Source organism: Thamnophis elegans, chromosome 2 (genome assembly GCF_009769535.1).
Source record: "Thamnophis elegans isolate rThaEle1 chromosome 2, rThaEle1.pri, whole genome shotgun sequence".
Lineage (NCBI taxonomy): Eukaryota > Metazoa > Chordata > Lepidosauria > Squamata > Colubridae > Thamnophis > Thamnophis elegans.
Window position 1 is genome coordinate 55,217,031 of NC_045542.1, and position 14,808 is coordinate 55,231,838.

General features: G+C 45.5%; 1 protein-coding gene across 1 annotated transcript in view; it reads right to left on the minus strand.

The window, feature by feature from the left end:
* Positions 1–14,529, minus strand: part of RNF157 (ring finger protein 157) — a 61,766-nt gene extending 47,237 nt beyond the window's left edge. Inside the window, 1 exon segment of the mRNA XM_032208819.1 lies at positions 14,419–14,529. Within this exon segment, the coding sequence (XP_032064710.1) occupies positions 14,419–14,511 (93 nt within the window). The 5' untranslated portion in view covers positions 14,512–14,529.
* Between the last annotated feature and the right edge of the window lie 279 nt (positions 14,530–14,808).

The following is a 14,808-nucleotide window of genomic DNA, read 5'->3' on the forward strand; positions in this document are numbered from 1 at the left end:
GCCTAAACTATCTTCTTTAATGTTTTCTCAGAAATAAGGCCCTGGTTAAAAATTCCTTGTACATTTAATTAGAAGCTTTTCCCTTAGAGCTTCTGTTTCCAACCATTCCCATTCATGCAGTAATAGCATTATGCACAAACTGTCTGATTTAATTATTGCAAAACAGTTTAATAGTACCAAGTGATTAAAAAAAAAGAGAGAGACTCCTGGGCATGAGCTACATACAGCATGAGTAGCAGTGGAGATAGCAGAAATAGAGAACCCATTAAGAGACTTACAAAGTTTACTGATTTGGTTTGTACTTGATAGGGCAAGTCATATGTAATTGAATTGACAGTGAAAGAATTAAGAGATCTTAAGCTTTACTTTGGCTGGAAAGGTGGGTTCCTCTTCCTTGCAGGTACTCCAATAGAGATAGTCATCACTTGAAGGTGCTTTAATTTTATTTTGCACAGAGACCAGGAATTCAATGGTGCAAGTAATATCAAACAAAATTGGTATCTACAAAATTCTATATCTTGTTCCAAATCAAAGCAGACCAAAACTCTATCCCAATTTCCTAGGAACTGTATTGTTAGTATCTGTCTCTACTTTGGCAGATCATAAGAAGACCACAACATACCACTTTACATTTTCCTGTGTCACAGGAACTCTTACAGAATTACACTGATCTTCAAATACTGTACTGCTCAAAAACATATTGACAGCAAGGGCAAAAGTGGATTTATTACAATTCTACAAAAGGCACATAACTATGGCCAAAATATTTCAACGCTAGAGCTCAGATTTTGATGCTGTAGTCTGTAATACCAGGTTGGATGCACACAATTTGAAAAGGTATCTTCAAGCTGCTTACTCTAAGTAAAAAAAGAAAATCAAAGCTTACAAAGATTACATTAAGATACACCCAAAATCATTGTTATTGAGATTCAATTTAGGCAATCAAGAAATCAGAAATATTCAAGAAACAAAGCTAATAAGTTAAATTCTGATTCACATGAGATAAATTATACATAAAGCCCCAATATTTCAGCAGCCTTTTCCCAAACTGGACCTTTCTAGATGTTTTGACTACCAATCCCATCAGCTCATAAACATGGTCAGAAACCATTTAGCTTGTAAAACAAAATATCAGAAGGAATGGGTGTGGGAGAATTGATCTATAACAATCCCAAAATACAGATAAGTTTTCTTTTCTTTCTTCTCTTTGTATCCCCTTTTCACACTTTTCTTTCCTTTTTAACTTCTCATGACTTTTTTCTTTAATCTTACTTTATATCAGGGGTACCAAACTCGACTTCATTGAGGGCCACAACAGGGATGTGTTTGACCTTGGGAGGCTGGGATGGACATGGCCAGGGTGGGCTTGATCAGCTCAATGTCACTCGTGTTAGGTGGCCTGAGCGCTCTGCCAGTGAAAACGGGCTACTGAGCTCCATTTTCAGCTGCAAACGGCCTCTGCAACCCTCTTCCAGTGAAAACAGAGCTTGGGAGTGCCATGTACGGCCCTCAAAAGCTCCATTTTCAGCTGTGATGACCTCCTGCAACCCTCTGCCAACTAAATGCTTCCATTTTTGCTGGGAGAGGCACCGCGGGGTAATCCTTCACTGATTCCATGGCAGCCCTGCGGGCCAGATCTAAACACCCCCTGGGCCAGATCCAGCCCCCAGGCCTTGAGTTTGACACCCCTGCTTTATATTATTTCATGTTTAATTGTTATCTTGATATTTTTAAAAAGTTACTCAGCTCTGCGTTAAACTGTAACATGCTTGATTTTGACTCAGAGCAATGTTTGATTTCAGCTCTTGTAAGCCATGTATGATTCTAACCAATTGTTTTTGTTGTTCAGTTCCTAAGTCATTTCCAACCCTTCGTGACCCCACGGATTATAACACACTGGGTTCCCGTCCTCTACTGTCTCCTGGAGTTTGTCCAAATTAACCAACTCTAGTTTATTCCAAAAATTATGGTTAAGCCAACCATGGCTTAGCATAATATAGCATAATACATTAGTGGCCATTAATACTCCGCTACTGATTAAACATTTACTTCTGAACCATTTTTTTCCAGCTTAAATTCAAATCATTGTTCAAATGCAGTGGTGGGTTCCGGCGGATATGCCCTGGTACGGGCATACCGATGCCTGCTGGGAGTCACATTGCGACGGGATCCGGAACTCACCACTATTCAATGCTGGTTTGCCTCATAAAAACTGCAGAATCCTTTTGAAAAATAGAAAAGGGTTGTTAATATGTTGCAATGCTATGTTGTTTTCATAGTTCTGGGATTCTTCTAAAAAGTACCGATACAAACAGAAGAGGGGCACTCTGAATAAGAATGGGATATCTACAGCCCCAGCTTGAGAGAAGGGGAGACAGTTCTTGGTTATTCCTTATTGTCCCAAAGGCTCCATTATCCCATTTAGAAACTGCTGCACTTTTTCTAGTACTCATAAAAAAAGACAAATTAGCAGGTATCTTGTCTAGATCAGCAAATAAAAGGAATTAGTCCAACTCCCTATGGGAACTGAAATCAGATAAAGATATGATCTCTCTTAATGGAGAAGAAATACATACAGGCCACGTACTGTAGGACCAGCCAAGTATCACAGAAAGATAAAATTAAGCTGTATTTCAGAGAAGCTATTCTGTTCCTTTCCTCCCCTTGCCTAAATGCGTTTCCACATATCTTTGAATGGAGTACATCTATTTGGTTTCCTGTAAATTAAGCTGTGCAGGGTTAAACGAAATAACAAAGAAATAAACCAGGCTACATTCAGGAATTATATTCATTTCATTGTTTTATATTTATAGCCCACCCTGGTCCTAACGGACTCTAGGCAGGACATAATAATATCAAAAATAGATTAAAAAACCCTACCTGGTAAGTTCAAGTGCATTATTTACTCAACCCCTGGAGAAAATGCTACTTTGACCTGTTTTGAAATGTCTGTAAGGTAAGAGCCTTCAATATCTCTGGAGTAAACTTTTCTATGAACAGGGGTGGTTGCTAGTGAGAATGGCTCTCACCTGGCCAGAGGTGGGATATGAACGGTACGCCCCGGTACGGGGAGCACCAAGTACCGTTCCAGTACGGTGCTCACCTGCCTGCCCTCCTTACCTGTATTTGAGCCAATCAGGGCTTTCGTACACGTGCACGGAGCATACGGCGCCTGCGTGACGCTCCGTTGAGCAGCTGGAGCATCGCGGAGCCGTCACAGAGTGTCGCAGGCAGTAAGTACGCATATGCACGTGCATGTGGTGGATGCTCGGCCCCGTTGCACCGTACCGGTTGCACCGGGACCCAGAACCCACCACTGTACCTGGCTCAAACACCATGGAACTCATAAGGAGTGTAGATTCATGCCTCTCTAAAGGACAGAGCTAGATGAGAAGACTCTCTTGAATTGTCATTAGTTTGCGTTTTTTTTGTTTAGAGTTGCTATTATTGTTCCACCATTCCTGCTCCCCACAGCATCAAAATTGATGACCCTGACTTGTTGACAAGAAGCAAAACTCATTTCTCTATATCCCAATTCCCTCACTCCATGCAAAAGGAAATAAATGATACCCCCACATTCAGCCCTCACTTCACTTTCTGGGCATTTGTTTAGCTATGCTCAATGAATAACTAAATAATTAGCAGTAAAGAGTTATGGTTAGGAAATACTTGGGGGGGGGTATGCGCATGCGTGTCTGTGTTCCTTCAAGTCAGTGTTGATTCCTAGTAGCTGCCTGCACTTTTTTTTGGCAAGATTTCCCAAATAGTTTGCTTTGCCTCCTTCCTAGGGATGGCAGAGGCTGGTCCAAGGTCACCCAACTGACTTAAAGCAGGGCTAGAACTCAGTCTCTCAGTTTCTAGCCTGATACAAGAAAACAGTCCAGCAGAATGCTAGCTACAACTAAACAACACCTATAGATATAGAGCAGGGGTGTTAAACTGGCGGCCCGTGGGCCAGATGCGTCATGCGCAGGCCACACCCATCACAACTCCGTGGAGGGAAAAATGTCACGAAATGTCATGTGACGACAACATGATGCTGTGAATTTATCACCTGTGCAGAGGTGGGTTGCTCCCGGTTTGGCCCTGATCGGCTGAACCGGTAGTAGAGGTGGCAGGAGGCTCCGCCCACCTATCCGGATGGTTCTGGGCATGCGCGAGCGCGCACAGAAATGCACCTGAACCGTTACTCAAAAAATTGGCAACCCACCACTGCACCCATGATGTAGAGGCAGGATTCCTTCAAATGCCAGAGGGGTACAGCAAAGATCACAGGAAGTTGTTATCTGCCTACCCTACTTTTAAGGCTGGCCTTTTCACTGTGAGAAAAGGTCTTCCAGATTAGCTATTAGTTATCCCTAACATTCTGTCTAGTTGACAAAAATCAACCATCTTTTTTCTTTATAAAACATTTGCAGAAGTTTAAAAAAAAAAAAGAAACGAGAACGAACACATTTACAATTTTAACAGAGTTAGTGTTGGCTAGTTAGGCCCAGAGAGAAACTTTTCAAATATTTCCCTAAGTTATAATTAAATGAATCACTCCATGCTCAAGAATTGAGAACACATAGACGGGGCTGCTTCTTCACAAGGAAATGAACTTCAAACACGTTTCTTGAAGGAAATGCCCAATTACAAAATAAATAGGGGGCCTTCAGAATATAAACAGGCAATGGTGTTTAGGCAGGAAACCAGCATCCAATTTCCCTCTGTCTCTTTGATGTCTAAAGAAGAAGTGATTGCTCTCTTGACTAAGAACCAACATGTGTGGTGCTTTTGTGGCCCTTGTCCTGATATAGAAAAATGAATCTTCTGTATTCTGCTGGATACTGGACATTCAATGTGCCAGAATCTTAAAGGGAAAAAGGGAGAGGCAAATATGAATAAAAGGCACACAGCATGGCCAGTGAGCAAAAGAACAAGGAATGCTCTGATGTTTGCCAGCTTTATTTTTTAAGACTTGCTTATTAACATTTATCCCAATACAGAGGCAACAGCATTAAGGATAATTTCCATTTCCTCTACAGAATGGAGAGTGTCTTGGGGTGTTTTTTTTTAAAGCAGTTATTTTCTGAACATGGGTTGAAGAGATCCAGTGAACTTCTGGGAAAAATGATCCAAGACCATCAGCTTTCCAGACTACAAGCTTAACCATCTGCTCCAGGCATTATTAATTCACCTACTTTATTTGGGCAACTTCACCGCCTCAGCCAAATAGAAGGGAATGTTTTATAGCTCCCAAGCTCTGCTGTTTTTTTTCCCCTCCATTTTTTCCACACTAATGTAATAAGACCAGTGGAAGGAGCTTGATTAATAGAGAGGAAAAGATGAAGCAAGCAGATTATGCAGACGGCAGCAAAACGTGATAGCCATCAAGAAGTATCTTGAAGTAAAGTCTAGCTACACCAAGTAAGCTGGCATGATTATCTTGGTCTTTGGCTGATGAAAACCAAGTATTATGACAGCCAACTGCCTGCAATTTGGCAGTTCAAATCTCACCAGGCTCAAGGTTGACTCAGCCTTCCATCCTTCCGAGGTGCGTAAAATGAAGACCCAGATTGTTGGGGGCAATAGGCTGACTCTGTAAACCACTTAGAGAAGGCTATAAAGCACTATGAGCTGTATATAAGTGTAAGTGCTATTGCTATTATCAATGTGAAATTCAGTGTGAAGGGTGAGGGGAAGCTTCTTGAAAAACAAATGTAAGGGGTAAAAAAAATCGTTAATTTTGGATTAAAATTTGCAACAAACAACAGCTGAAAAAGAATAATGAAGAGAGTGATAAGCCATGCACCTTGAACTATGATTCCCATGCTCATAAAAACAAATGTAGAGAGAGGAGTGTTTTGCTTGACTTAGTAGTTATTGCATTTTATTTGGTGGTCAACAACTGCGGAAACGTTTGAGAAATAGGTGTAAGCCGAAACAAAAACCAAAAAGGAAAAGAAAAGCCACAGACTATTTTCATGGGCACCCTGATGATCCCAGATAAACTTCTTGTAGGACTTGCTCTGTTGTCCTCTGTCAAAGTCATAGTTGTCTTTTGTTTTAAAAAAATTTCAACAGAGCCCCTAGGGCAGAAATGAAAAGAAACCTTTAAAGTGCTGTGGAAGTGAAGTTTTAGCTAAAGAAGGGCAGGAAAAGCATCCAGGCACACTAAGTTATCAAAAAAAAACCTGAGCTATCCAATATGGCTAGCTAATGCTTGTATGGTCAATGCTTAACACTGATACAAGGAGCTTCATGTATGTTGGATCTTTTTGCTGACTAATCAATCATTTTCATCTTTCCCCTCACAAGGACAAGCATTTTAAGAATCAGGTTTTTTCTTTCTCGGAATCTGAAATATTGCAGTCTCTTCCAACCAGAGCTGAAACCTTCCCTCTCATTCTGCTCTAGTTGGCAAGTATGCCTACACCTTGCTAGACGGCTTCTGCATGGCATCAATTGAGAAGCACTGGGTTATTTGGGATATTTTCTCTAAGTATTCCTGTAGCTTCCCGGTCATCACCAGAAGCATCTCTTCAAATAGAGTAATTGTGGCAGGATCACAGCTACCATAAACCTTAAGGTCATTTCAGGGCTGCAGACATCATCCAGTCCTCTGAAAGAGGTTTCAAATATTCCCACTACTCAATCAATCAATCCCTGAATATCATAAGGATCAGATAGACCATTGGCTTATCTGATGGTCATTCTCGAGGCACTGCGGAGTGTCCAAGCTCGGGTTAACTTCAGCTTGCTGCCCAAGGAACTGAGTTTGAAACTTTGTTGTAGCTCCGCCTCCTGGTTGCTTCAGAGGCTCAGTTTTAAAAAATGAAGGAGATCAATAGTCCATGACTGAACTAGTCCAAGTCCAAGTCCAAGACACGAAGGTGCTAAGAACACACCTCGCGGCCCCACCTTAAGGGTGGGTTTGGACACTCCGCAGCGCCTTGAGAACGACCATTCAGGTAAGCCAATGGTCTTTCACCTAGGCGCTGCTTGGAGTGTCCAAGCTCGGGACATGCCAAAGCTATGTCGAAGTTGGGAGGGAAGAAGAAATGTCCGGGGCCGCGGTGCTTGCCACGACCCTCTGTAGAACTTTCCTCCCAAAGGACGCCTCAGCGGAGGCGAAAGTGTCCAGTCTATAGTTGCGTATAAATGGAGACAGACCAGACCACGTCGCAGCACGGCAGATTTCTTCAATTGGCTCTTGCGTAGCCCAGGCGGCCGAAGTTGCAGCACTCCTCGTAGAGTGTGCTGTTATGAGCGAGGGAACCGGTCTGGCCTGAATCTCGTAAGACAACTTGATGCACGCTCTGAGCCAGCGTCCGATGGTAGAGGACATGACCTTCTTCCCCATGGAGGCCGGCTGGAATGACACAAATAAGGCCTCCGATTTACGGAAAGGAGCCGTTCGCTTGATGTAAATACGCATCGCCCTCCATACGTCCAATTTGTGCCAAGTGACTTCCCTCTGGTGCTTGGGATGAGGGCAAAAGTCAGGGAGTATCACTTCCTGCGCTCTGTGGAAGATGGTATTAATCTTCGGGACAAAGGCAGGGTCCAGTCTCAATATGACTCTGTCGGAGTGGAAAATGCAAAGGTCGCCTCTGACAGACAAGGCGGCCAACTCCGAAATTCTGCGGGCGGAGGTGATGGCGATGAGGAAGGCGGTCTTTAGCGTAAAGTGGCGTAGGCCCACCGTCCGCAATGGTTCAAAGGGAGATGCGGTCAATGCCTGCAGAACAACAATCAAGTCCCAGGTAGGGTACCTGTGAATGGTGGGCGGGCAAAGGTTGGACGCCCCCTTCAGGAACCCCTTTACCTGAGGATGTCGTGAAATCGGTAGCTAAGAGTCAGAAGACAGGATGGTGCTCAGGGCGGCCACCTGTCTACGGAGAGTGTTTGGTGCCAGCCCTTTCTCCAAACCATCCTGAAGAAATTCCAGGACTTGCGGAATGGTCGCGGAGGATGCCACAAGGTGATGGTTGAGGCACCAACTGGAGAAGGCCGTCCACGTAGCCTCGTAGATTCTGACGGTAGAACGGTCGTCTGGAGGCCTGGATTGTCTGAATGACTCTGTCGGAGAAGCAATGAAGCCTCAGGAGGTCCCCCTCAAGTGCCAGACGGCCAACTGCAGCCACTGGGGCTCTGGATGTTGGACGATCCCCTGGCTGAGGGAGATTTGCTCCTGAGGTATGCGCCATGGCCGGGACACCGACAGACTGACCAGGTCGGCAAACCAAGTCCTCCTCGGCCAGTGAGGAGCGACTAGGAGCACCTCCGCAGCTTCCTCCAGAAACTTCCGAATGACATGTGGTATCAGAGGGAGCAGAGGGAAGGCATACAGCCGACCCGGGGGCCAGCAGGATCTTAAAGCGTCCGTGCCCTCCGCCCCTGGGCAATGGAACCGGGTGAAGTACCTTGGAAGTTGGGCGTTGGCCGGCGAGGCAAACAGATCGACAACCGGGTGGCTGAACTTCTGAGACAGCTGGTAAAACAGTCTCAGGTGCAGACGCTATTCCGAGTTCTGGATGGTTGTTCTGCTGAGCCAGTCCGCTGTCACGTTGTCCACGCCGGAGATGTGGTCTGCTCGTATTGACGCTAGATGACTCTCCGCCCAGCGACCCAGAGTCTCTGCTTCCGACATCAGCACCAGAGACCGCGTGCCGCCCTGGTGGTTGATGTAGGCTTTGGCGCGATGTTGTCCGTCAGAATCAGTACATCGCGGCCTCTGACCTGGTCGAGGAAGTGGCGCAGGGCGAGTCTTGTGGCCCGGAGCTCCAGCCAGTTGATGTTGTGGGCGAGCTCCGCCTGCGACCACCTGCCCTGTACCACCGCTGTTCCCAGATGAGGACCCCAGCCAAAGAGGCTGGCATCTGTGGTGATTATCAGCCTCTTTGGCTCCCTGAAGCGTGTGCCTTTGAGGAGGGCTTCCGTCTGCCACCACCTGAGGGAGCGGAGGACCTTCGGTGGGACCCATACCACCCGTTTGGAGTTGCTGGCCTTCTTCCTTTGGAGAGGGAGCAGAAACCATTGCAGTTCTCACGTGTGCATCTGCACCCAAGGGACCACTGCGATGCAAGACACCAGCTTCCCCATCAGTTGTGATAGAGAGAGGATCGAGGCTGACCCAGTCGAGCGGATGCTCCTCACCAGGGTCCAGATGCTGTCGACTCGCTCTTGAGTGAGGAAGACTTGGCAGGTTTCGGAATCGATGATCGTTCCGAGGTGCTGGATCCTGCAGGTCGGGTTCAGATGGCTCTTGGTGAGGTTGACTGAGAACCCGTGAAGCTGCAGGGCCTTGATGGTGGTGGCCAGGTCTGCTTGGGCTTGCCCCCTGGATGACGAGTGGATAATTATGTCATCCAGGTAGCATTCCAATCTGACGGGCAGAGACTGGAGTCATGCGGCTACAGCTGCCAGCAGCTTGGTGAAGGTCTGCGGGGCCGACGAGAGCCCGAAGGGAAGGGCCCTGTACTGGTAATGGTGATGAGCAAACTGGAACCTCAGGAACTGGCGGTGCGCCTGGTGGATCGGAACGTGCAGATACGCCTCCTTCAGGTCGATCGATGTCAGCAGATCGCCCGGTCTGACGCAGCCCAGGATGGTCTGGAGGGACTGCATCTTGAAGCACTTGTACGCCAGATGCTTGTTCAGCTTCTTGAGGTCCAGGATCGCCCTCACCCCCCCTGATGACTTGGGGACCAGGAAGAGGATGGAATAAAACCCCCTGCCTTCTTGCCCTCTGGGGACCTCCTCTATGGCCGCTATCTCTAAAGGTGTTGTATCTCCGCCCTCATCAGTTGTAACTTGTGGGCGGACCTGGGGATAGGGCAACGGAGGAAGGTTCTCGGGGGGAAGGACAGGAACTCCAGGGTCAGCCCGTGGCAGACCGTGTTCCTGACCCAACTGTCCGTCGTCGTCTCCTCCCACTGGGCGGCATAGAGCTGGAGCCGGCCGCCTATGGGGGAGCCCTGTGACGGTCACTTTGACTTTCTAAAGGGCCTGTTGGAATAGCCTCCCCGGAAGGGTTTGCGGAAACCCTGCTGCTTCCCTCTGTCTCTAAAGGAGGGCCTATCCTGGGCGCGATCCTGTGAGGCGCCATAGGCTCGACTAGGACCGGCAGTGGAAGTGGAGGGCTCGCTGTTCCGAAAGGAATTTTTGCGAAAGGGCTGACCTTTCCGTTCGTGCTTTTTTGTGACCGGAGGGAGCACCTTGCGCTTATCCTTATTCTCGGTGAGGAATGGATTTAGGGCCTCTCCAAACAGCTTACCTCCCTTGAAGGGGGCGGAAGCCACCTTCCATTTCTCTTTAACATCAGCCTGCCAGTGACGGCAGGCTAATGTTAATCCCTGAATATCGTAAGATACTACTACACACTACTCAATCAATCAATCCCTGAATATCATAAGGATCAGATATACATGTGATCAGATATACATGTGGTCATATCGATCTTTCCAAGAACCTAATTCACATCAGGCGGCAATCATCTCAACTTCTTATGAACTCTGATTCTTGGATCTTTCAAACTATAACACCGTGATGGCAAACCTATGGTACGCATGCTACAGGTGGCACACAAGCCCTCTCTGCGGGCATGCCAGCCGTCATGCCAGCCCAGCTCCACCACACATGCGCGTACACCTCCCACCGCCAGCTGGTCTTCAGGTCTGTCGCTCATGCATGGGGGGTGGGGTGCATGTGGGGGATGCGTATGCACATGCCCAGGGGGCTGGGGCGCATGCATGAGGGGTGCTCGCATTGCATTTGGGGGCCTCGCACAACACCCCCATGCCCTATTTTTGCAAGAGGCCTTGCAGGCTCAAAACAGAGTGCCGGGGGGGGGGGGGGCGCTTTCAGCACACGACAACAAAAAGGTTAGCCATCACTGCTATATGCTTTCTATGGAATGACAACTAAGCTTGTCTTCATTTTTTCTTAGTCCTGTCCCTGATCCACTGCAAATCCTACTGAACCTTCATCAAGGTTCATCAAGAGTCTAAAACTGGAAAATCAAGCAAGGTGCCTATAACGGTCAGCTCCAATCCTGCAGGGGAGTGAGAGCTGGCCACCCTACGGATCCTGGCTGCCTCTTTTATGATCTCACAAGGTAACCCTCGCAAATCACTCCCTCTGAGCTGGAGTGTCTCCCTTCTGCAATGCAGGGCATATCGATAGGTTGTTTCGAGAGAGTTGTGTGATAAAACACTTTGAACATGAAAGTGCTATAGAAAAGTATTATGAATTACTGCTACAATAGGCTTTTAAAGTGAGTGTCCCAATCCCTTACATTGGAAGCAAAGCAGACTTTGAAAACAGGGAGATATAAAGCCTTGAGCATGTCAGGGAGCTTGGATAAACTCCTCATAAAATGCTTTATCATCGGAGATGAATGATGAAGGTGATGGACAACCATGAAAATATGTCATTGTTCCTTCTCTGTTATCGATGTTGACCATGATCAGAGACATCAAAGCGGGCCCAGCATACTTTATGCTTGACTGCATGATGCCATTATATTTTCTCCCTTCTATATACCCACAGCTTCCTTGGGCATTGAATTTTTTTTTTTTCCTTTTTCTTATTACTGAATGGAAAAGCTCCTTACATATCCATCACATGCAGAACGCTTCAGGAGTCTGCAGAAACTCATCTTGTGTTCTTTATTCCACTCCAAGGACACTGTTCTGAATGCAGTAGAGAAAGATGAGGAGGAGGAGAAAAAGCTCTTCCGTCCATAATTAACATCTCACACATCCCAGAGGTCTGTAGCAGGGCCTGGCATTTAATGCTTTGCTGTAGCTAATAGGCAATCAAGCAAACTTTCACTTGAGGATGAGAGTCAGGGACTTTCCTTGATGCTCTTTGAACCAACAAACCCAGGCACAGAGAAGCTACAAAGGAATGATGGAAGATGAGGATAAGGGAGAAAATTGCTTCTCTGGAATGCTCTGTATTAAAATACTTGGCTTCTCTTAAAAGGCAAGTAGGAGAGATACATCTATATATAGGCGGTCCTCATTTAGTGTCTACTTTGTTTAGAAATTGTTCAGTTACAATCATGATTTTTTTAAAAAAAACTTGTATCCAATCCTCACGTTTACAACATTTGCTGGTCTATAAAACAAAGAAAAACTGAAGTAAAATCATAAGCACCCTTGTGGTTTCACTTAGTGACTGCTTTCTTTAACAACCAAACTGTTTGTCCCGATTGTGATTGCTAAGCGAGAACTCTCTATATTTAAACAGAGGAGTTTATATTTGTGTGATAAAGGCATCACCAAACTGCATGGCACCTCTTTTGTGAAGATGGGCGCAGGGATGTGTTCAAGATGGTTTTTGACTTCTGGCGACTGCCTTGGCAGGATCTTGAATTCTTATTAGCAAAGCTTTTCGGAAGTGGTTTGCCACTGCCTACTTTCTAAGGTTGAGAAAGAGGAACTGGTCCAAGGTCACCCACGCAACCTCATGCCTAATGTGGGACTAGAACCCACAATCTACCAGTTTCTAGCCTGATGCCTTAACCACTATACCAAACTAGCCTAAATTGGATAAGTAAAGGCACTCAGATTCTATACAATCACGGAGGCTCTAAGGTTTTGTGTGTAAGTTCCCTCCTCTGATTCCTCCCATCACAATTTTCTCAATCTCCCCTGTTTTTTTCCATCACCGTTCATTCTTCTTCCATGTATATTTTGTAGTCAAATTCTCTTTGTAGTCACATTCTATATGACCAAACCATCTCATCATATGTCTTTCCTACTGGTTGTTCTCTTGTGTATTCAGCTTATAATCATTCAGCATCCATTCATTCTTGAGCCTATCTTTAAAACCTATCTGTTTATCACATACATATCCAAAGTAGACATTTTAACTGCATTCAGCATTCTTTTAGGTTCCATCATACTTTAATTATCAAGTACATGTAACAATAAGCAGAAGCACATTCCTATAACGCAGCCATTTCACTCATTCTGCACAACAGGCCATCAGGCCCTCGACTTCTGACCACAATTGAGCCCAAAATGTATGTTGCTAAGTGAGACATTTAAGTGGGTTTTGCCCCATTTTACGACTTTTCTTGCCATGGTTGTTAAGTGAATCACTGCAGCTATTATGTTAGTAATCCAGTTAAGTGAATTTAGCTTTCTCATTGATTCTGCTTGTTCAAAGGTTGCAAAATAGGATCACAAAGCCTCAAAGCACTGCAACTGTTATAAATATGAACCTATTGCCAAGCATCCGAATTTTGATCATATGACCATGGGATGCTGCAGTGGTCATAACTGTGTAAAATGGTCATAAGTCACTTTTTCAGTGTCATTGTAAGTTTGAATGGTCACTAAATAAACTGTTGTAAGTTGAGGACTACTTGTACCCATTAACTTTCTATCAGCAGTTGCACATCTTTAAAATCCTTCCATTTTCTGTTAACAAAAAGGAATAGCGTATTCCAGGACTGTGCAAAAGTTTCCCAATCTGAAACAAACAGAGCTTGAACACAGGATGTTAAAGCCATTCCAGACAGAAACAGCCTTGTTTTAAAACCTGAAAGTGACTCAACTAAAAATTCAGAACCCTTTTGATGTCTTCAGAAAAATATCAAAGCATTTCCAGTAAGATTGGAACAATCAGTTTCAAACTTTAAGTGTCTGTTTCACAGCTCCAAACCAACTGTGTGTGTGTGTGCACACCAGTGGTGGGTTTCAAAATTTTTTAGAACCTCTTCTGTAGATGTGGCCTGCTTTGTGGAGTGGCTTGCCAGCCATGTGACCAGGTGGGACTGGCTTGCCAGCCATGTGACCGAGTGGGAGTGGCTTGGCAGTCATGTGACTGGGTGGGCATGGCCAACTTGTAAAATGTGGTGAAACTCACTTAACAACATCTTGCTTAGCAACTAAAATGTTGCCTCAGAAACACTGGCATTTGAAGCACGCAAGTCTTAAAGCTGTCAAGTTACAAGAACCTTGTACCCCTAACCCTTTAGGAAAAAAAAACCCCAGGGGTGTTCAAACTTGACAGCTTTAAGACTTGTGGACGTCAACTCACAGAATTCCTCCTCCAGTCATGTTGGCTCAGGAACTCTGGCATTGAAGTGTGCAAGTCTTAAAGCTGTCAGGTTGCAAGACCCTTGCATCCCTAACCCTTTAGAAAAAAAAACCCAGGGATGTTCAAACTTGACAGCTTTAAGTCTTTAGGTTTAGATAGGACTATTAGAGGCGGGCGGGATGATTGGTGAGCCAACCAATCAGTGAGCAGCAGACAGGGCAAGCGTGGTGCGGACAGGCGGGGGAGGGAGCTGGAACCAGTTCTAAATGGCACGGTAGATTTGTGGAACCTCTTCTATAGTAGAGGTTAGAACTGGCAGGAACCCACCCCGGTGCACGCGCACACACACACACACACACACTCCAGAGCTTTTCTTACTGGTACAGGTCTGTTCCCAAGAAAGTTGAGGTCACTGTTCTCCCCAAAGAGATAGCCTTCAGGATGTGTAGAGTCAAACTTCTCACCTCCCATGATGAAGTGACTGGCAAAGTAGCTTCCTGAAAGAGAGAGCACAAGTCTGTCAGTATCAAGTAGAAAAGGGAAGGTAGTGATTTATAGACAAACCAAAAAGCACTTCAGAGAATCAGGGAATCAAGCATGGCCAAAAGCAAATCAGTGGAGTGTAGAATAGTTCATAAAAATAAAGGGTTTATTTACACAGCTGGCCTTTAGAATTGGTGGACAAATATTTCAGAAACGTCCTGCTCCGAGACTTGGAAGCCAAAAAGATAATGAGGAAAAAGCAAAAATTTCAATTTTCTTTCACCT